The sequence below is a fragment of the Leptomonas pyrrhocoris genome (assembly GCF_001293395.1).
Source record: "Leptomonas pyrrhocoris isolate H10 chromosome Unknown, whole genome shotgun sequence".
Taxonomy (NCBI): Eukaryota; Euglenozoa; class Kinetoplastea; order Trypanosomatida; family Trypanosomatidae; genus Leptomonas; species Leptomonas pyrrhocoris.
Genome location: NW_015438361.1, coordinates 608035 through 629813, shown reverse-complemented (window position 1 = coordinate 629813; position 21779 = coordinate 608035). Strand labels below are relative to the sequence as shown.

The window sequence follows — 21779 nt, the reverse complement described above, 5'->3', positions numbered from 1 at the left end:
CCTGGGAGTAGCTAAATGAAACTTCGTTTTTGTTGTTGTTGTTGTTCCGGCGTCGACGTAAAGTCGATCAGGTTTTTGTTGAACAAAAGGAGCATCTTTTCACCCCTCCCGCTCTGCTGCTCTCTTCTTTGTTTGTAATGCTCCACGACGGTAGCATTCTTTGCTGTCATTCTCGATCAAAGTCCTTTATCTCTCAGGTGGATGGAAGACGGGATTTTGCGTTCTTTTGCTACACAAACAAAAAAAACTCTCAACTCAAAGCATTCTTCCGGCAACAACAAAGGAAAAGACAAGCGGCGATATTCGCCTAAAAGGATCGTCCCTCTTGCCGATTATCCGCACCTTTTCCTGTACTGTATCCATATTCTTCGGCTTTGCTGTCTACCCTCTGACAGCGAAAGGAATTTCTGTGTTCCCGACGTCGACACACTCGATTGTATTTTGCGCCTCCTAGTCAACTGGGATCTTCTTCTTCGATTCTAAGTCAGAACTTCATGTAAAGAAGATCTACACACAGCATATCTTATCGAACTGTGCGGTGAACGGCACGGTCTTCTTTGGTGTGTGTGTGTGTGCTGATTTCCCTCGCCATTGCTCATACTCTAACGTCTGGCCACTGTAACAGGCCAACAACAGTTTTAGCACCTGTCCATTTTTTGTTCAAGTAGACCTTTCCTCTGCGGTTGCAACGAACGTTGTTTTGTTGCCACTGCCTGTTACTTCATGCTATTTCTAGCTTTTCTCTTCGCTGGTAACGGGTATTGCTTGTCTAAGTCGCCGCCGCGATGTTCAATAAGTTTGTAGCGGACCTTCTCACAACGTACCTGGGTGAGTACTTCGACAACATCGATCGCGAACAGGTGAAAGTCTCCATCTGGAATGGGCGAGTGCATCTGCGCCATTTGAAGGTGCGCCGAGATGCGCTGCGCTTCTTTGACGTGCCGGTGTGCGTGCTCATGGGCGCCATTGAGGAGCTCACGGTGATCATTCCGTGGACGAACCTTCGCTCGGAATCGGTTGTGGTGCAGATACGCAACGCACGGCTTATCCTTTCCGACAAGGAAACGGCCGCCTACGATGTAGATCAGGAGAAGCGCGAGGAGCACGCACGCAAAACGCGCGAGCTTGACGCGACGGACGCAGCTTTATTGACGGCCTTCAAAGAAGCCCAACTGGCAAAGCAAAATCCCTCCCCTGCCTTCTCTGCTGACGCCAGCACAGAAAGCAGCGACAATAATTTTACGGCTCGTCTCAAGGCCACTATTTTGAACAATGTCCGCGTAGACATAGAGCAGCTTTTCGTTCACTACACGTCCAGCGTCGCCCGCGCGACGCGCTCACAAGGCGACGAGGAAGACAGTGTCATGACCTCAGCAGCACCACAGAGTCCAACCAGCTACTCGGCGCAAAGCCACGGCGCCGCCTCACCCACTGCCGCGCTGTCCCTCTCGACCAACAAAGACGTCCTCCAGGCCTCTCTGTCCTTCCAAATTAGAAAGATGACAACGTGCGGCTGCAACGAGCGCTTTGAGCCAGCGTTTGTGACCCCAGGCAAGCGCATGTCTCGCCAGCTCATCGCCTTTCGCGGTCTCGCCGTGTCTCTGCGCACCGGGGCAGCGGCGCAAACTGAGGTGCCCCTCCTCCACCCCTTCGATATCTCCCTTGAGCTGGCCTACCAACCCGTCGTCACGGACCCCACCACGCCGCAGTACATGTTGGCACTGCACATGGATGAGACGTGCGCCTGCGTCGTGACCAGCGAGAGCTGCACCACGTGCTATGAGCTGCTGCGCTACGTGCAGTACGTCCGCGCACGGCAGGCGTTACGGCGGCTGCGCCCCGTCGGTGCGCGACCGAGCGCACAACCGCGGCTATGGTGGCGCTACGTGAGTGATGCGGTGCGGCAGCAGGTGCGCCATGACAAAAGCGCCTCTCTGGCTTCCGCGCACACGCCGGCCCCGTTTTCGTGGTTTACGTACACGACGACGAAAGCGAAGCGAGATCGCTACATGCGCCTCTACCTGCGCCGGCAGAGAGTTGCGCTTGGCGCCGCAAGCTGGCTGGAACCCCTCACTGCAGACGAACACGTAGAGATGGTCGCGTTGGAGGAGGAGCTGACGATTGAGGTGCTAAAGCTGGCGAAGCGGCTGGCGCTGGAGAGAGTAACGGTGGAACGCGGCGAATACGAAAAGCTGCTGCGCGAGAAAAAAGAGTCGCTGGCTGCCTCGCCGTCCGCAACTTCACCCTCCACGAAATCAGCAACGGCAGAGGCGGCGGCGGCAGTGGATGCAAATGCGCAAACGTCAGGCTCAACTGGCGGCTGGTTTTCCTTCTGGCGCTCTGTCCCACGACCAACAGATGGTAGTGGCGGCTCGAAACAAAGTGGGGCGCCGGCCGACAACCTCGACGATGAGGCGCGTGCGGAACTGCGGGAACTGGTTCAGCTGATGACGGCGGCGAAGTGGACGGATGCACAGCGCGCCGTCATCGCACAGGAGTTTGGCATGTCCGCCGAGGAGGCGAGGGAGCTGACCCTGCCCAGCACCACCGCCAGCCTTTGCAATAGCACAGACGGCAGCAACACGGGAATGGTGCGGGGAGCGGATGGTCTGGATCATAACGATGTGGGGGGTGGGTCGAGTGCGAGTCAACGCCGCTGCGCAGCTCCTGCGTGGGTTGTGTTTGTCCGTGCCATTTCCGTGTCTCTTGAATTGCGAAGCTGCAAGGCCGAGGAACAGGCACTGCACAGACCCTCCTCCTCCACGTCGGCTCCTCCCGCACAGGAGACGCTGGCGAAGCTGCTGTTGGGCAACCTGCAGAGTGGGGCCGAGTGGGGCGACGCCAGCGGTCGTAGCGGCGCTGCGGAGGCTGCCCTTCCCCTCGCCTACTACTGGGGATGCGTCGAACTCCTCTCAGTCACCGCAGCGAAACTGAACAACCAAACGCCGCAGCAGCAGCAGGGCGAGCAGGCAATCGTGATGCTGCGGCGGCCACAACCAGCAGCATCACCGCTTCGAACTGGCGTGCCCGTCGGTGACACAGCACCGCGACGCACACGGGCGTTCTCTCCGCTGGAAGCCTGCTGGTCCATCTTGTCGGACGAATGCTGTCGTAGGGCTGCATGGCAGTGCGAGTGGACGCAGCGGTCGCCGCAGCAGCTCACTTCACGGGCGGCCGTTGTGCATCGCGTGTGTGTCCGCTTAGCACCGCTTCACCTCGTTTTTGACATCGTTCCTTTGCGGCACTTGGTCGACTTTTTCTTCACCGTCATGTGGCCAAGCACTTCAGCGGTGGGGCCTGCCCATTCGAATCTCGAAAGCACCTCACCGCCAGTTAAAGGTGGCGTTCATTCCACCTCCACTTTACCGGCATCAACAGAGAGCTTTCTGACCGCTCTGCTCATGCCCACCTCTCGACCTCTCACACATGTCGAGCAGCGGTGCGCGACAGACACGGAGGCCCGCCTCATCGTTCTCCGCCGTAAGGTAGAGCGGCAGCATTCGATTGAGTGGGACGTTCTCATGGACAGTGTGACGGTATCATTGTCCGAAATACCGGATGTGCAGGGGTGCGAGCTGACAATCGATAGACTTGGGCTTCGTAATGACATTGTGCAGCGGCTGCAGCGGCAGGAACGTTTGCAGTGCAGTAAAAGCGGCGGAAACGGCGCAACAGAAGGCGCGGCTGCGCACACAACCCTGCTCGGGTCCGAGGAAACCGACTGGTTCGACTACACACACGTTGAGGCAGCCGCAGCCAGCATCTCCGTTTTCCTTCCCGCTGCATCGCCAGCCGATGTTGAATGCGGTCCGTCCACTTTAGCGCCGCCGGCGCCACTTGTGGTTCGACGAGTCGTTCTCTCTGAGACGCCGTTTGCCCTTGTGGTGGAGAGAAGTCTGCTGGGACGGTGCTTACCCGAGAAGCCCCCGTTCAAGCTGCGCCTCTCGTCGAGCGCCGCCGTGCAGCTGTCGTGGTCGCGGTCGTCGCTGTCGGTTCTCACCACCTCGTGCAGCACACTCGTCGATCTCGTGGCGGCGGTCGCGGAGACGCTCGTGCAGCGCGGCGGCGCGGCCTCCATCTCGACCGAAACCGAACCCGGTGGAGTCGACTCCACCGCCACCTTTCACGTTGGGGTCGTCCCCCACCGCACCCGCATGGCGTATTGGAGGGGCACCGAGGCGGCCGACAGCGGAAACCGTGAAGCATCCGCAACCGCCTGCGACCACCTCGATAACCCTGAGGTTTTCTACAAGCAAATGCATCCCTTTTCAGCGTCGCGCCTCTCCGCCACGACGGGGATAACTTCGTCAGCCGGAGCGGCACCGTTGGCCAAGCGCCGGGTGGACATTCGCACCGGCGTATGCGTGCTCTACCACCCGGAGCGGGCCTCCTTCCCCGCAGAGTACTTCTCCCTGCAGCGTGGGTGCATTCGAGTACGCCGTACGGAGACAAAGCGTCCGGGCGATAACGCCGTCGCCTACCTCCTCCACCTCTACGTGTTGCAGGGTGGGGTGGACCAAGAGCAGGTCCTGACCGACGCGTGCGACGGGGCCGCGCAGCTGCTGGTGGACGCAGTCGGCGTACCGCCGGCGCTGTTGCAGAACGCGGTGTGGTTGGAGCGCGCCGTGCTCGCCTGGATCGCCAACCAAGGGCAGGCACGAGAGGAGAATGCAAGACAGGGCAACGGAAGTGGTGCTCCGCCGGCTCGTCCTCTCCCCAGTGCCGAGCAAGTTCGAAGTGCACTGGAGTTGGCGCTGAAGAGAGCGCACCTGATGCCGTGCCGCTACGTGGCGTTCCAATGCGCAACTGCCGAGGAGGCGCAGCAAATGGAAAAGACGCTTCTTCGCTGCTGTGTGGACCCGTCAACCCCTTCGCTGGAGCTGACACCGGCGGTTCAGGTGCAGTACAACGCTGCTGTGGTCGCGCCCCAGCTGCGCAAACAGCCGTTGTGGAGTGTGCAGGTGGACTTTTCCTCTTTGCGGCTGACATGTGAAGGCCGAGAGCCGGCTGCGTACTGCGATGAGCTACCGCACTCCCTACCCAACACCAAGAAAGCGGCACAGACCGCACGACGCGATGCTGTTCTGTCCTTTACGCCGTTTGGCTTAAGCTTCGATCGCTTTGCAGAGAAGCAGCGCTTTGAATTGACCGTCACCAACGAGACAGAGATGTACGCCTGCAGCCCACGCTCCTCCGACGCCTCCAGCGCCGACAACGCACAGGACACGCAGGCAAAGCAGTCTTTGCTGAGAATTGAACCGTTTGGTGCGGCTGTGACGTCACTGCCGCCAAACGCACCCGCTCCTGCTGCTGCTGCCTCCCTCTTCCTTCGCTTCATCATGTACTTCCGTCCCCAGCCTCTCCCGTCGATGAAGCGCTGTGGCATTTATGTCGACCCTGCGTCAGCGGTGAAGCTCCACGTCGGGCCAGCGATGTTCGAGTGGGTCGAGGCGTGGTGGGACAGCTTTGGGTTGTGGACGGATCGTCTCTTTGCGGAGGAAGTTATCGCAGGATACCCTTGGTGGTCGCTCTCACCGACGGAGCCCTTCCGAAAGGCCCGTGAGGTGGAGGCGGCGTGGTGCAGTGCCGATGAGTACGGGGGAAACGCGATAAGTACGATGGTGGACCTGACAGTGGCGGCGGTGGAGGTGGAGGTGGCGCTGCGGACACCAGCAGCAGCAGCAACGGTTCCGTCCTCGGACACGCCACCGCTTCGTGTGCCAGGGGAATGCGTAGCTTTCCAATTTGCGGCCCGTGACGTCTCTCTGCGGTGGCGGCTGACAGAGGCCCTCAATCACGTACATGTGGACGTGAAGCGTCCGGTGATGCAGTGGCGGTGTCCTACGCTCTCAAGCGGCACCGAGTCCGCTGCGAGCTGGGTGGTTCTGATGGACTCGCAAGCAGCCATCGCAGCGGCTGGATCTCCTGCATCGAGTAGTGGTGCCGGGCTTTCACTTGACTGGAAGCTCCACAAGACGCCGCCGATGTTGTCCACATCGGACTGGCTCTGTAACGGCAGCAGTACCATTTCAGCGAGAAGCCTTGAAGAAAGAGCAGCACACCCGCCTATGGGCTTCCGTGATCGACAGGAAGTAGCGGTGGAGCTGCGTTGCGTGAAACTCCTCTATTGGCACCCGTTGCTGATGCAGCTAATACTGGCGTTTCGAGATGACGTCCTGCACCGCGCCGCCACGCTGGTCCATCGCGAGCCCTGCTGGTTTCACGCCGGGGTGCTTTACTGCCCACCGCTCACCTGGCCGCACCGCGGTGTGCCGCCGTCGGCGGAGATCTCGTGGGACGACCTCCGCAAGTCTGTCACACTGCTTCGCGCGGTGCTGCGCGTGCCAGACGACGCACGGTGGTTAGAGAAGGCGAGCCACGGCGCACCCGTCGCGTGTTCGTGCGAAATTGCGGTGGACGCGCTTACGTATGCGGGTTGTCTTCGTGCGCTGTCTGCTGCCACGCCGACCGTCTCCCCAGCGGCGTCGCCTCCGCCGGAGGCGAGCTCCGGCGACGCTGCGGTCTCCGTCGCGATGGTGCAGCGCTGCGAGTGGGCGTCAGTGGAGCAGGTGCACACCATAGCGTTCCATGAAATGTCTCTGCGACGGTGCGACGCCTCTGCAACGCTGTCGACTGCGTTCGCAGCCTCGCTTCCTCGTTGGACCTTGACAATGACGCTCCCGGTGTACCAGACCTCGTCCATCTGGAAGGAAAAGGAGACATGGCACAAGACCTTTCATGTGTGCTTTCACCGCGGCAGTGCAAGTGGACCGGACGACCAACTAGATGGTGGAGCGGTGTGGAGAGGCACCAGCACCGATCTCGCCGTGCTGATGAATCTCGTGCACGCCAACTACGTTGCCGACAGCCCCGCTAGCAGCTCCAACGCAGAGGCGACAATCGTGGAAGAATACCAGAGGGATGTGTCCCCCGCTTCCCTGCTCCATCCCGTAGTGGAGACAAGCACGTGGGTTTTCGATGTGGAGACGCGCTTTCAAACGCACCTCCTCTTGACGGATGCGCAGAACTCGGCGTGCGAGATAGAGCTCGGTGGAGCCCACGCGGTAGTGGACCGCAACGCGGCGGGAGAGCTGAGCTGTGCGCTCGAGGCGCGCCACTTTGTGATTGGAAGTGACGCGCCGTATTCACGCGAGAAGATAAATAACTCAAGCGAACAGGGTGACGTAGAACCGCTCTTTTCCTTTCCGGCAAAACTTTCAAGTGGTGTTCCCTCCTCGTCTACGTCGCCTTTGCTGCGCATTCGTTACGGTTGGCGATGGCTCGCAGCAAGCACCACAGCGCGTGCTCTGCACATCGACGTCGATGCAACGCACGACATAGCAGTTACAGTGGACGGTCTTTCCCTCGGCAGTGTGCAGTCGCTTGTTCACTGTCCCGCGTTGTGCGAGAGCGTGAACCGGTACATTGCACCTGGCAGTTCCGCCTCCGCAGCACAGACCACCCAAGGCTGGGCAACGATAGCGGTGAAGTTGCAGTTTCCACAGCTGCACTGTCACATGCCATGCGTGCCTTCCTGCGAGGCTGAGCACACCTCCACATCCTCTATATGTGACCTGCAACTCTGCGCCTCGTGCTCTAGGGTTTTGATACAATTGCGCAAGGAGATAGAAGGGTGGAAAGGCATGCTGCACGTGGGTCGTCTCGTGCGCTGCGTTCTGCACGATCACCGAGAGACAGCTGCGGCAGCCGCTTTAGTCGTTCCTCTGGTGTTGGAACAACCGGCTGGCTGGTCACAGCCAGTTGCATCGTCTCCGCGTGCACCCTGGCGAGCGCAGCCGTCGCCCTCGCCGACAAACCGAAGTGCTCAAACCATGGATGCCTCGAAACTGGCGCAGCAAAACATGCTGGATGAGCTTTTTGGGGAACTTCCTTCACCGGTGTCCACCGCGCCACCCGCCCCGCCGCGCTCCGCGCAACCAGAAGTGCAGGAGGCGTCCCAGCCCGCGTTGAGTAGACCGGGCGCTGAGAAGTGTCTTGTGGTGGAGTTTGCATACAACCCTGCCAAATCCACCTTCACCACGGTGCTGCAGCCGTTCTGGGTGCTCACGCCGTCCATGGCGCACATGTCGCTGTTGCTCGCGGGTGTTCTTCGGCAAGTGCGCAGCATAGCCGCTGTCTTTCAGCAGACAAGCGTTGCCAGCGCATCACCTGCGTCACCAATGACGACGGCAGCTGACGGCTCCTTTGCGGTGGATGTACGCGTAGGCACTGTGGCTGTGTTCGTGTTGAAAGAGGAGGTGACGGTGGGTCTGCAGTACTGCACGGCGCGGCAGGTCGAAGACGCCGTCAAACACGCGCTGGACTCCGAAGCGCTTCTTGTGACCACCGAGGCCGTCGTCGTTCAGTGGAACTCCGACATTGCGGCGAAGCACAGCTCCAGCTGCCAGACCGTCTTGCAGCTGCGCAACACATCCATCTGCGCATTGCGCGGACAGCAACACTGCACTCTTCTTCTGGAGCGCTTCAGTATTGACGTCACGAGACAACTCAAGCAGAGCGACTCCAACGCGCCGTTGGAGGAGTGGAAACTGTCGCTAGAACCTCTTCAGCTGACGCTCACGCAATTCCACTACGCCGCGCTGCTCCGTGTCGCATTTCAGCAGGCGTCTTTTCTGGCCATGTTGATGAACTCCGCGTCGACTGCCTCGCACAGTTTGGCAGCTGCCGTGCAAATCGCAGAGGCGAACGGGTCGGGCATTGAGCAGCCGCTGCTGCACACAATCGGCAACCCCACAAATGCAGCCCATCCTCCACAGCAGTCAGCATCACATCCAGGCAAGTGTAGACTTCGAAGCTACTGTGTACAACTCACGTCGTTGAACCTGCGGGTGGAGGAAGACAGCGAGGACGGCGAAGCCGTCGCGCACTCAGGGGCGTTGACGGCGGTGTACGTTCAACTGGAACGGCTTGACGCGACGTACTTCCATGGAAAAGGAGCTGTGTATGCCGCAGAGCAGCAGAGAGGACAGACGGCGAGCAAATGGAATGGGCAGTTGCGCATCGCGATAAGCCTGCAGAGCTGTCTTGTGGGTAAGGAGGGTGCCATCCCCACCTTGTCGCTCGCGGCGCTGCCTTCCTCGTCGCACACAGGTACTTCTACCGCACCTTCTACCCCTTCCTGTGAGTTGCACATTACGGAAAACGAGGAGACCAACGCAAAGAGCGGCGTGGTGTCTGTGAGACAAGTCACCGTAACCGTGGAGGCGGTTCCTGTGATGGCCTGGGTCGACCTCCTCTACGCGCCGTACCTCCAGGTCGCTCTGCCGAACTACCAAACCGCCAGAGAGCTCGTCGTGCAGCGCGATTTGTGGCTGAGCGAAGATCTGGTGCTGACGGAGCGAGCGCCGCTGCGTGCAGTGAACAAGCTATACAGCCTGTTGTACCTCTACGGCAACGGGCGCACCATCTACCTCAACGCAGCGCGGCGAGGACAGCTTATTTTGCTGGACGAGGGCATGACACTGCGCATTATGCACGCCAACATCTGCATGGAAGCAGAATCGATTGAGGCGTACATCAGCGCCGGCAACGGGTCCTACGTCGTTGTTGATCGTGAGACGTGCACAGTGATGCGACCCTCCGACGCTGCAGCAGCCGGCCGACAAGTCAGCGAGGATCTGTTCACCTCTGCGGGGCAAGCGGATAATCAGCCCAAAGCCGTGCCAGCGCCCCTGACCACGTCGCAGCAGGCAAGCAACGTCACCAAATGGGCAGATTTTGAGGGTGATGTGCAGGTGCAGCTTCGTGTGCCAGAGCCGCGCACCGCATTCGCCGCATCGCCTGCCGCGTCTCCCTTCATGGCAACATCGGCTGCTTCCCCTACCGCCACAGAAGCTCAACGCACCCTTGTGCTGTACAGCGACATGCATCTTACCCTTGTTAATTCCGCCTCCACAGTCGACGATATCCGAGACGTAAGCGGCTTCTTTTCCCTTGCTCACGCGGGCGTTCGCACGGAGTTTCTCACCGCACACGGCGCCACCGTGGACACGTCCGACCTGCTCTCGGACTGGGCCATGACGGTGCAGTACACCGAAGAAACCTGTTTTGCCGAAGGTGACCGTGGTGATGTTAGGTCGGACAGTCGCGTGGGTAGCAGTGAAACGACGCACCCGTCCGCTGCACGCCGTGTGCAACACCTACGCAACGTGTCTCTCGACGCGAGCAGTGGTGTCGAGATGCGCGTGCACTATAGCGACGTCTTCTTTGTGTTGCGCGCGGCGCGACACGCGCAGGCGGTGTTTGCCAAATGGAAAGACGCGATGCGGCGTGACTTGGGGTCGAGTTTGTTAGCGCTACCGCAGAGCTGGGACGGAGAGGAAGTCGAAGGCAACCTGGTTAATGAGTCTCTCATGCGAGAGAGGAACCGGACTACAAGTAGCAGCGGAGCAGCGAGCAGCGTCGCGGCCGCTGCGTCGTCGACAGACGTAGTGTCCAAGACCTCGTTCGCCGTGCAGATCCCGTACTTGAGCTTCTTTGCGGTGGACGACAGCCAGAACACCCACATCCCGCTCTTCTGCCTCTACGTGAATGAGGTTCGTACCCCGAGCTTCACGCTGGAGGCGCCGCACGTGAAGGCGGAGCTGCAATTCACCCTGCAACTCGATTCCTACGGGCTGGCCAAATCGCAGTGGGCACCAGTGGTGGATCCGCTGAGGGTCAACCTTGCGCTGGACTGGCGGCGAAACACGAGCATTTCGGACGTGTACAACCGCCAGGGCTTCGTCCGACTCGCGGTGCAGACGGGCAGCGTGAAAGTGTACGCTACACTGGAGCTCCTGCGCAATCTGCGACAACTGCAGCTGCTGCGCGCCAAATTTGAGGAGGCGGGGGTGGAGATGTTCAAGCACAACGTCACAGTCGGCAGAGTCACTCCTTCTCCTACCACAGAAGAGGGGTCTCCTTCCACCGCTTCTTCCTCGTCTTTTCACGCCTTTACGTTGCTTCAAACGACGGGGTTGGTGATGGCAGCTCGACTGCCGCAATACATCCCGGATGCACTCCACCAGTACAGCAGCAGCAGCGGCAACGACTCTCGTGCTCTTGCCTCTGGTGAGTCGTGGGCATTCAACCTTCCTCGCTCGCAGGGCAAGGAGCTTCCTCGCGAGCAGCAGAAGATCCTCGTTCAGCAGCATGCCACCCATTCGCAAAACCCCTCCGCTGACGGCGAATCACGCGGTGCGGTGGTGTCTGTGGCTTCTGTGGGCGTTCAGCGCGTCTCTCTCAGCACCTCCGGGCCGCTGCGGCGCTACGTCGTCGCCGACGTCGCCGTGCCGCCACAGCAGCAAGGATTGAAGCGCATTCACCTCCACTCAACCGTCCTATTTCAGAACCGGCTCAGCTCAGCTGTCTTGCAGCTGGCGATGAACCAGCGAGGCACCTACGATGCCGTGGGCGTTGTAGCAGCCGGCGCAGCGCAGTACGTGTCCGTTGACGCTCTTCGCCGTCGGGTGTGCCTTGCACTGTCAGAGACAGCGGCGACGGCGGAGCAGCAGCAGCAGCAGCACCAGGGACAGTCCTACGCACTCAGCCCCGACTCTTTAGTGACCCTCGGCGTCTCGTACGACGCGTTACCGTGTCTCGTAAACCACACCTTCCTGTGCGTAACTGCCGCCACCGCTGATGATGACGTAACTCGGGGACCAGCAACACAGCCACCCCTCGCCAAGGGCAAAGGCTTCACCATTCTCGGTGGCAAAGCGACTAAACGGCACTTTCTCTTGCAGGTGGTTGCAGCCGCAAATCAGCCGCTGGATGTCCGGCGCTACCCCGCTCTCGCGCCCCTGCGTGTTGTCACGGTCGTTGCCGAAGCTGCCGTGACGATTCACAACGCCGTGGGTCTTCCTCTTATCGCGACACTGCTGACGCGGCGCGTGCAGCCCGGCATGCGGGTGGGCCTTCTGGACCCCGCGCCGGACACCGCGGCCTACACGGTTGTTCACACAGCCACACTGGAAGCGAATGCGAGCTACGGTGCAACGGAGATGGACCCGCTGGATGACGTGTGCGTGAGCGTGGCGTTGCAGCAGCCAAACGGCAATCCGCTGCTGCAGTGGTCTTCACAGGTGGTCGAGAACCGCGGTGGAGCAGCGGAGCGTACGAGCGCGACGGCGTACTACCCACCCGCCTGCATCTACTGCCCCGGGAATCGTGCTCGGCGAGACGGACACCTGGTACTGGCCGACCCAGCAACAGGCGCCACGCTGGTCCTGCACATCAAGTACACCAAGCGGCTGGTTACCTTGTACTGCCCTCACTGGATCGTCAACGAGACGCAGCTTACACTGCAGTTGGCGGACACGTCGTTGCCACACGCGGCTGCGGCGGATCGATGCACGTACCCCATCGCCGGTCTAGGAGGCCGCACGGTACGCAGCGGCACCATGGCATCATGGGACGAGGCAAGGAGGACGCAGCAGAGCAACGAGCTGCTCAACGTAGAGAACGAATCAAACGCCAACTCTCCCGTGTACCTCTACAACAGCCTTCGCGCTGAATCGTGCAGCAAGAACAAAAACAACGCAGACGGCAACGGACTGTTTGTGCGTGTATGGGAGACCGCCCCGTCCGGCTCGAACGAACCCGCGACTTTCTCCGACTGGTCGCAGCAGTCGCTGTCGGTCCACGAGGCGGCCGATGAGCAAGTCGTCACCTGCGCCAGTCGTCGCACGCGGGGGATGGTGTTGGTGCTTTCCTGTCGAGTAGAGCTGGGCAGTCGGACGCTTTTGCACGCCTACAGCGACACGCACGTGGTTTACATCCGCCCGCGCTGGGTGCTCATGAACAAGTCTCCTTACACGCTGTGCTTCGCGCAAAGTCTGCCCAGTGACGTGCAACGGAGTGACGGCAACTCCGTGTTTCTTCGCGTGAAAGCCTTCTCGGAGGCGGTCGTTCCGCCGCTCGTGAACGCGGCCACCGCGGGTCAGGGAGGTTGCCTCAACCCCCTCTTCTCCTTTTCCATCTGCGACGACGCGCACCACAACGTTCAGCAGTGTTGCTGGAGCTCCGCGCTGCCCCTCAACGTCGCCCACGACGATGCGACGAACCTCGTCTACCACAGCCTCATCCCGATTCGCGAGTACTGGCCACAAAGTCCAGCGAATCCATCGAACAGCGGGAGCGCTACGCCGCAAACAATTCCCGACAGGTTGCCTCTCCTGCAGCCGGAGGACATCAAAGAAGTCAACGGTGAGCTATTTGTGGACCGCGAGGAGACGAAGGTGTTTACCACGACGGCGTACGCGTACAAGGGATGCATGATGTGTGTCGAAGTCGAGGAGGCCCCGCGGCCGCCCATCGTGGTGGAGAACCGCACACTGTACACCGTACGCTTCCGGCAGCGCGGGGTACGCCGTGTGTCGACCGTCTTTCCCCGGTGTCGTAAAGCGTGGACGTGGGACGCGGCACCGTCCGGACCGAGCACACCAGCCGTCGTGGAGCTGTGGCTGGAGCGAGAGCAGGACCCGTCAAGCAGTGCGGGGGAGAAGACGACGGGCGTCTCGAGCAGTAGGCGATCGACGGCTGCGCTGTCAGCGTCGGCCCATACGTTGTGCGTGCTCAACTTTGACCCGCAGCTAATCAGCCAGCAGTCCCGAAGCGTGAACGGCTTTCAACAAGAGATCGAGGTGGAGGATCCCGCTCGAGGCACCTCGACCATGTTGTTTGTGCGCGTCCGCGGCGTTCATGGCATGAGTTACGCTGTCAGTATCACCACAGAGCCGACCATCGACGCCTACCGCACGCTCCCCTATCCCCAGCTGTCCTTCGCGTTGCAGGTGGAGAGCGTATTTGCGTTGCTCTGCGGTGAGGACGCACAGGGTGTGCTGTCATGCGCCATAGAGCCGCTCACCTGCACCTTCGCGCAAGGGGTGCGACGCCGCCGGGATGGCGCCAGCAGTGCAGCTGCAGCAGACGTAGAAGCCGCCGACGCCGACGTGCAACGCCTACAACTGCGCTTCCACCGCTTTCAGGTGGACGACGAGCGGCCTGCGGCAAAGGAGTGCGTCGTCGCGCAGCTCGTGGACGATCGCGAGAGCGGCTTACAGGTGGAGCGGAAGCTGCTGCGCACCACGCCCATCTTGTGCTGCTCAACGGCCGCGTTTCATCTGGCGCCTCTCGAGTTGCACGTGGAGGACGGCTTCATCACGGCAATGATGAGTTATCAAGAGGTGATACGCACTACGTGGGACTTCGCGGGGTGGATGCGACACTCCGCAAACTGGCGTGCCGCCTTGTCGACAGCCGGAGAAGTTTCCGGCCCACCGTGGAGGGCAAGTCTGGACACGGCGTTGACGCTGGCAAGGCACGCGTACACGGAGCTGGCAGATGGTGACAACAACGGTGGCGGTCTCGCGGCGCATGGCTCCCGCTCTCGTCACGCGTCCGCCCCTCTGTGGAGCCGCGTCGTGGCCATCGATCAGCTCTACATCGATCCCATCTTGGTATCGCTGTCCTTGTACCGCTCTCCCGGTGCGGCCGACGACCCGTTGTGGAAGATCGCCGGCGCTGCCAGCCTCCTCGTCGGCTCCACGCAGGACGCCCGACTGCAATGGGACGCCGTGCAGCGCCGCCGCGTGTGCGACACCATCTGGCACCTTTTCTTCGTCCACCGCAACGCCTACCAGGATCAGATGAAGAAGCAGTACATGAGCCTGGTGAATGTGATGGGCCTCGACACGATGCGCAACTTTGTGTCGGATCTGCTGAACGCCTACAGCGACGACCCGCGAGACCGGCGCGACGGGGGCGGGAACCGCGCTGAGGGGCGGCGTCAAAAGCCGCGCGTGCCGCTGCGTCCCGGCGCCAAGTTCGGCATCGATGAGCCCCAAGACAAACACGCGCACGAGGGCCGTCGAGGTGGTGCCGCCGCTGTCCGCTACGGACTCGGCCCAACAGGCGCGCCCTCGCAAGACGCTGCAGCAGACACGGAGTCTTTGAGCGCCACGACGATCTGGCTGCAGCAGACAAAGGATCGGCGGGTGCAGGTGAATGCGCAGCGCACGGAAACGGTGTCGGAGGTGGCGCGCAGCTACACTTGGAACGCCTTCATGTCGGTCGCACAGGCGGCGGAGCTGCGTGCCTTCGGTGGAGTGGCCCTTGCGCGCTCTGTCGCGGACATGGCCTCCACACCCCGGTACACGCAAGCAGTGAGCGATAGGGCCGGTGGTCGCAGAATGAGTGCGCAGGAGATTGTCGTTGTTGGTGCCAAGAGGAGCGCAGGCGCGGCACGGGTACAGTGCACCCGCTGCGTCGAGCTCGAAGCACTGCGTTTGAAGCGCATGCACGACGGCGCTGCGACGCCGCTACCGCACCCGATTCGCGATGGCTTGCTCACCTGGGAAGAGTTTGCGCACCACATCAATTGGTACGAGTTTCTTGACATGTGCAGCGATGATGAGGTTTGCAAGTACGCACCACTTCTTCACGCTGCGGCTTCCGAGGCGTCCAGTAATGTGTGCATCATCACACTGAACTAGAACAGAAAGGTGCAGATATTTTGTTGCTGCTTTTTTTTAAATCACTTTACGCTCTGGCTGCGTGTGCTTTGCTTCCACACTACATTTTTTCTTCCATTTCTATGTGACACTTCGTAGAGTTCGTTACGTCATCGAAAGCATCACCAGTGCAAGAGATAAGAACTGGGTGCATCGCATTTGCTCAAAGGTGCGCGTCACTGAAGCCAATGCTCTGGTGTGCTTTGCAGTATCTGTGCAACGATGGCACTGTTCGAATGTTTCTGTGCAACTAATTTCTCTCTTTCCTCCCTATTCTCTTTCTTTACTACTCACCGATCTCCTCTCGGGCGCACTAATCGGCGTCCGTAGTCCGTGTTTCCTTCACCGCTATTGCTTGTTTTGAGTTTTTCTTTCTTTTTTGAGAACGAAGATTGCCCTGTGCTTTATTTCACCCATCGGCCATCCAGCAGATTTGGCGCGCAGAGTAAACCTCGCCTTCTTCCTTTCAAGTGTCAAATTTTTTGCAGCTTGTTTTTGTGGACGTTTTCTCTCAAGCGCACATAAGCCTTTCACTTTGCTTTCTTTCTGCGGTTTGTGTTTTCCACCGGTAGTTGACCGCGTTGGTTCCCTCCCCCCTCCTCCTACTTGTCTTGTCCTTTCCAAATAGAAGTGACGATCTCCACCAACAGCGACGTTGTCCCTGCGGTGCTTTTCCACGCTGTTGTTTTGTTGTTTGATCGCTTCGTTTCCTAACGTGTTCGCGCCTTCCTTTTGGGGGTAAAACTCACTCACCTCATATTTCGGTTTGCTTTCTTGGTTTCCTTTTGCTGACCGGTTTACCTGGTGTAGTGGAGGTTTTCATCTCTTTCGCTTCTCCTTGCTGATTTCTTGTTTGCTTTATCTCCAATTGTGTATATCGGCACCTTCACGTGATATACGCACACCCCCTTCTCCCCATTCTTGTGCTTTTCTCGCTGCTTCTCCGGCAGCCGCTGACTAGTTGCAACGCATTCTATAGAATTATACTGACCACTTCTTTTCTATATATCACCTCGTCAACACGTTTCTCCAGGTTTCGTTTCTCCTGTATCTTCCAAGACTGCTGCTTCCTCAGCGATCAAAATAGCCGCCTAATGTTTGAGAAGTCTTGACTTTTTGCTGTCCTTTTTTTTTTAATCCTTTCTGTTTCGCAAATATACTCTTCTCTGCGGCAACCGCGTGAGTTTTTGTTTGTCTGCGCGCGGTCATTACGCCCGATATCTTGTTTTCTTTTCCCATTGTTAGCATTACTATCGTCTTTTTCGCAGTTGGTAGGCATACGTGGCTTTGCAACACTATATAGGGAACTGCAGCAGCGTTAAATTCTTTTTAGCAGCTCTTTTTTTTTGTCTCTGCACTCCCGCTTCCCATTCGTCTTGTTCGTATACTTTTTGAAACCGATTATTTCTTTCTTGCGTGTGTGTGTGTGTTCTCTCTCTCTTTCACTTCGCGGTGCTCGTCGAGTAGTACCGTTATACTCGCATTGCCCGCATCATCCACCCTGCGGACTGCGCATCTAACTTCTCTTTTCCCCTGCTGTGCTTTGTTTCTTTCTCCCCTCTCTCCATTCCTTTTCAGAGGCATCGACTTTGCCGAACTGCCTCTGACTCTTGTTTTGTTTTGTTTTCGCTGCCCTTTTTCAGTACGTTCCAAATAGCAGACACAGGCAGAGAACATCCATGCGGGCCAACAGTTCTAGCGACGCCGCAAAGAAGGAGCCTTCTCCCAAACAAACAACACGCGATCCACTGCGTCTGGGGTACGACAACGACAGCGCCTCTCTGCAAAGCGTCTCACAGCATTCAACCCCACACGTGGAAGAGCTGAATCTGGCGGGCAGCTCCTCATCGGCTGCGCACAAGGCTGTCCGTTCGTCGCACGTGACGCTCCAGTCCCACTATGGTGAGCAGCCGCTTCGTACGCAGCATATATCAGGAGAGCCGAATGCCAGCATGCACTGCTCTAGCAATCCGACCACGCATCCCAATAAGCCGCAGGGTTATCGTTCGCAGATGCGCCGCTCCTCCAGCGGTGCGCTGACCCCAATTCCAATGGAAAAGTCAAAAGCACCGAACAGCATGCACGCCCCGCGTCCGTTCGATGCGCAGCTGCTCAGCTCCCCGTGGCCCGGCGGCTATCAGCTACCGACAACGCAGCCGCTGCCCTCGCCGACACGCGCTGGCGGCGGGGCCGGAGTAGCCACCTCCTCCTATTGGAATGTACCCTCCAGTCCAACGCCCTACCCGTGCGATTCCCCCACCGCGCACGGCAACGGCGTTCGTTATGTGTCCCTTTCTGTGCAGTCTCTCCTTCAGCAGCAGCAGCACCAGCACCAGCAGCTGAACGGCAACGAAGACAGCTCCCCCATGCAGCTGAGCATTTCCACGCTGGGCCGCGAAAGCAGCCTTATCGGTGGCAGCGCCTCCGCCTTTGCTTCGCCCGGTGCGACGGGCATGGTGCACTCCGCCATCCTCGACGCCCCGCTGCAGGTTTCCCTGGTGCCACCACCCTACCACAGCGACCACCCATACTTCAGCTTTGGCGATTCCATCACGCAGTCGAACGTCTTCACCCAGAGCACGCAGACCTCGATGTCGTGCGGACACTCCATTTACCAAGACACGATGCTGGAACTGTCTCAGCACACACAGGGGCTGGCCCACCTGTACTCCGTTCTCAACGCTGAAAGCACGCGCCCTGCGGCACGCGAGTGCACGCCGACAAGTCTCGCTGACGCAGCCACGTTGTCCGTGAGCACTACACCGCTTACGGTGGAAGTCGCTGGGCAACCGCACCAGACCCCCCAACGGTTGATGAGCAGGGCCTTCTCTGGTCCCGGCAGCGGTGCCATCGACCCACCCAAATTACCGGACGGCACACTGAGGGATTGGTGGAGGCTCGAGCAGACGTCCCCGACGAGTCCGCCGCTGCAAGAGCCGCTGACGGCACGCCCTAACGAACAGTCGGATGAGGAGAGTGATGGCCGCCGAGTGGTGCAGAAGCACGGTCCGCCACAAGAGGAGGAAGGCGACTTGGTTGACGACTCGCGCTGCAGCGACACCCCTGAAGGACTGCCGTCTACCTACGCCGAAAGCACCGCCGTCCCGCCCCACAACGGCGTCCCACACGAAGGTGCGCAGCAGCAGCAGCAGCAGCAAGACGACGAACGGAGTGGTATGAAGCGCCTGCACGATACAAGCATCAACCTCACCGAGTCAATCGACGTGAACAGCACAGAACCGCACAACGCTGCCGCGGAATTGCTGTCCCGTACCAACTTCGCTTCCAATGAGATGCACTCCAAAGCAACAACCGCAGCGGCAGCGACGACGAGCGCGGCGCCTTGGGAGCGCAAGAATGCGGGCGGAGGCCTGCAAATGGCAACGCCGCTGAACACCTACTCGCGGCGGCAGAGAGCGCAGCCCAACATGCCGGCGGTTGCCCTGCACACGGTGGATGGTACGCTGGGGGTGACTGATGCTCACGTTTTTTTGCCGTCTCCGGTCGACCAGGGCGCGCAGGGCTTTGCACCTCTGCGCGACGGCTTGACACGTCGCAGCCCGTCGGAGCACAGCACATCAATGCTGAGTCCCGTGCCAAATATTGGTGTCTGCCAGGCCTCATCCATGCTCTTCTCAGCGTGGCAGTCCGCAGGGGCGTCGCCGTTGACCGCGCCCACCTTCGTGGCGGCTCTCAGCGACTTTCACGAGGTGCTGCGTCTGCTGCGGAGCGACATCGCGAACGTGGACAGCCGCGTGTCCATGAACGAGCATACGGTGCGGCACTGGATCGGCTGCACCTTGAGCGCCCTGTTGCATCTAACGGTGGAAATTTCGCATAGCGTCCCTCTCTCTGCGGTGGAGGAGGTAACTGAAAACGAGGCGAAGCCGGAGCAGGGACTCACCTACACGCAGTTACACGCGGATGTTTTATCGGGGGTGGCGAGCTGCGTGGAAACACTCCGCAACACCATTCCCGCCATCCAGCATGACCGTAATATTGTGGAGCCTCTGCTGCTGACCAGTATGCTCGCCCGTGGGGCGATCATCTCTCTCCTGTGCAGTCTCGAAAAGACCTACAACCGAAGCGAGAGTCAGTTTGCAGCCACGAATGGCGTCGTCGCCTCAAGGCCGATGGAGGTGCACGACGCTGGAGCAGCCGCGCCAATAGTATTGACCACAACGAACCCCATAACTGCCGTCCCTGCAAACCGTCGGGATGCCTCGGTGGTGGTGCACGTCCCCGCGCCGCTCACGACAGAGCGCATTGACGAGATTATGAACAGCGACCTCCTTGCCCAGGAGCTGGGCTGCAAGTGGCTCCAGCTCACCTCCAAGTACAACCGCAACCTGCTGCGCTACCTTTTTTTGCGTGTGCTACACGCTCAGCTGCGTTGCGCGGACGGCAGTAAGGGCAGCGGTGAAGCTCATTCCACTGACGACGGGAATACGCATCGTAGCAGCTCAGCATCCAGCGTGCATGACAGCACGGCGGCCACGTTGCGCACGATCGAGTCGGCGTGGACGGACGATCAGCTGAAGCAATGGAGCTTCCTCTTTCAGCGTAGTACGTCCCAAGTAGGTCACAAGGGTGACGTCACAGGCGACGACATCACGCACGCAGACGAAGCCGGTACGCGACTCTTCCGCGAGGTCTTTTGTCCGCACCTCCCCTCGTACAAAGTGGTGACAGAGACGTTCTCGTCGTTTCGCGGTGGCGAGTGCTGGCGCCGCTGGTACGTGCTCCTCGGTCAAATGATGGAGTGCACCTTCCACGTGCAGGACAAGACGGATCTGTTCGACTACGTTGCCAGGCAGTTCACCGACGCGCCAGATCCGTACGCCCGCGCCGCCTTGCGTGCCGTCAGCGTGGGTCAGATCACGCTCCAGCAGGTTGAGGAGTCGTTGGAGTCGGTGAAGGCCGCGTTGATTTCAGCGGAGGAGGAAGGCAAGGCAAGGCGAGTCACCATCTTGCAGCTCCTCCTGCGACGCATCTTTGTGGTTGGTGTGGTGGCCTCCGTGCACCGCACACTTGGCAAAGACGCGGTGGTGTCCGACGCTCAACTGGCCGCCTACGTCCAGGTGCAGCGTAAATCGTTGGAGGAGGTTGAGGCGCAACTGACCGCCGAGCACACGGATGGCGCGACATACATCAAGTACATCACAGACTTTTTGTCGCGCTTTGCGAGTGTCTCGCGGGTGACATCCAGAGCAAGTGTGACAGCGCTCGACGGCACAAGCGAGGGACGCCTCTGCGACAGCGCCGCCACTACACCGTTGCCGTCTCGCGATCCGCAGTGGAACATTTTTACGGTGGGACCGCTTGCGCCTCTCCTGGCCGGCACGCGCTCCCGCAACGACGACGCAAACGACTTCGGCCGCAATGAAAGCGCGGAAGCGCCGGCGACGACGACACGCGATGCCCTCGCCCTCGTGCGCGACGTTAGCGCACGAATTATGGATACTATTAGCACTCTGTGTGTCCTTTTGCAGTCGGACGTGGACGTGCCGGAGGCAAAGCGGCATTACCGCGTTGACCCAACCAAGATACCGACTCAGTCGACGCGTGCGCTGCGTCGCCTACAAGCTTCGCTGATAGAGACGCACCGCGCGACGATGGTGTGTCTGGCTTGCTTGCACCTGGATTGATGCAACGAGGAGGGGAGGGAGTGCATTTTATGCGCTTTTTCTGTCCCTGCTTGGGTGGGCCGCTGCGTGCATCAGGGTTTTTTTTCTAGTTATTGTTGATTTTTTTTTTTTGCGGCGACCCCATAGCGCAGTTCTATTCGAACGCACATGCACGCTGCGGAGCTTTCAGAGTTTTGCGCCTTGTCGCATCTTAAAAGGAAAACCCCAAACACGACTCCACACTTGTAGACGCAGATGTGTAAAGAAAAGACCTGCAGTGTACGTGCGTTGTTGTTGTTTTTCTATTTCTATTTTGCTTCTCGAAGGGTCCCCTTCTAAACTACCTTTGCTTATTTTTTTCTCTTTTTTTCTGTTGCTGTTTCTGTTACAGTATTTCTATTATTGCTATTGTTGTTTTTCGTTAAAGGGTAATCCCTCTTTAGACGTTCAGAAGGTTTATTGGAGGTGCTTGGACGCGTTTGACTGTGGTAGTAAACTGTATCATCGTCATGTCCAGCACAGCTGTGGCACATCCACGTGAGGCTCTTGCTTGTCAAGCTCAACTACTACCCTACGAAAGAGTTTTTTTTTCATATATACACATATATCAGCGTCTCAACCGTTTTATTATTTCGTC

General features: G+C 59.3%; 2 protein-coding genes across 2 annotated transcripts; both read left to right on the top strand.

Moving 5' to 3' along the window:
* Positions 1–153: 153 nt before the first annotated feature.
* Positions 154–15497, top strand: ABB37_03329 (hypothetical protein; the record flags this gene model as incomplete). Its single annotated transcript, XM_015800641.1, has 1 exon — positions 154–15497. Exon 1 carries the CDS (start codon positions 786–788, stop codon positions 15495–15497), a length of 14712 nt encoding a protein of 4903 aa, XP_015660648.1. The 5' UTR covers positions 154–785.
* A 347-nt stretch (positions 15498–15844) lies between these two features.
* ABB37_03328 (hypothetical protein) lies at positions 15845–21163 on the top strand (the record flags this gene model as incomplete). Its single annotated transcript, XM_015800640.1, has 1 exon — positions 15845–21163. The coding sequence occupies exon 1, from the start codon at positions 17195–17197 to the stop codon at positions 21161–21163; it is 3969 nt and encodes a 1322-aa protein (XP_015660647.1). The 5' UTR covers positions 15845–17194.
* Positions 21164–21779: the final 616 nt, after the last annotated feature.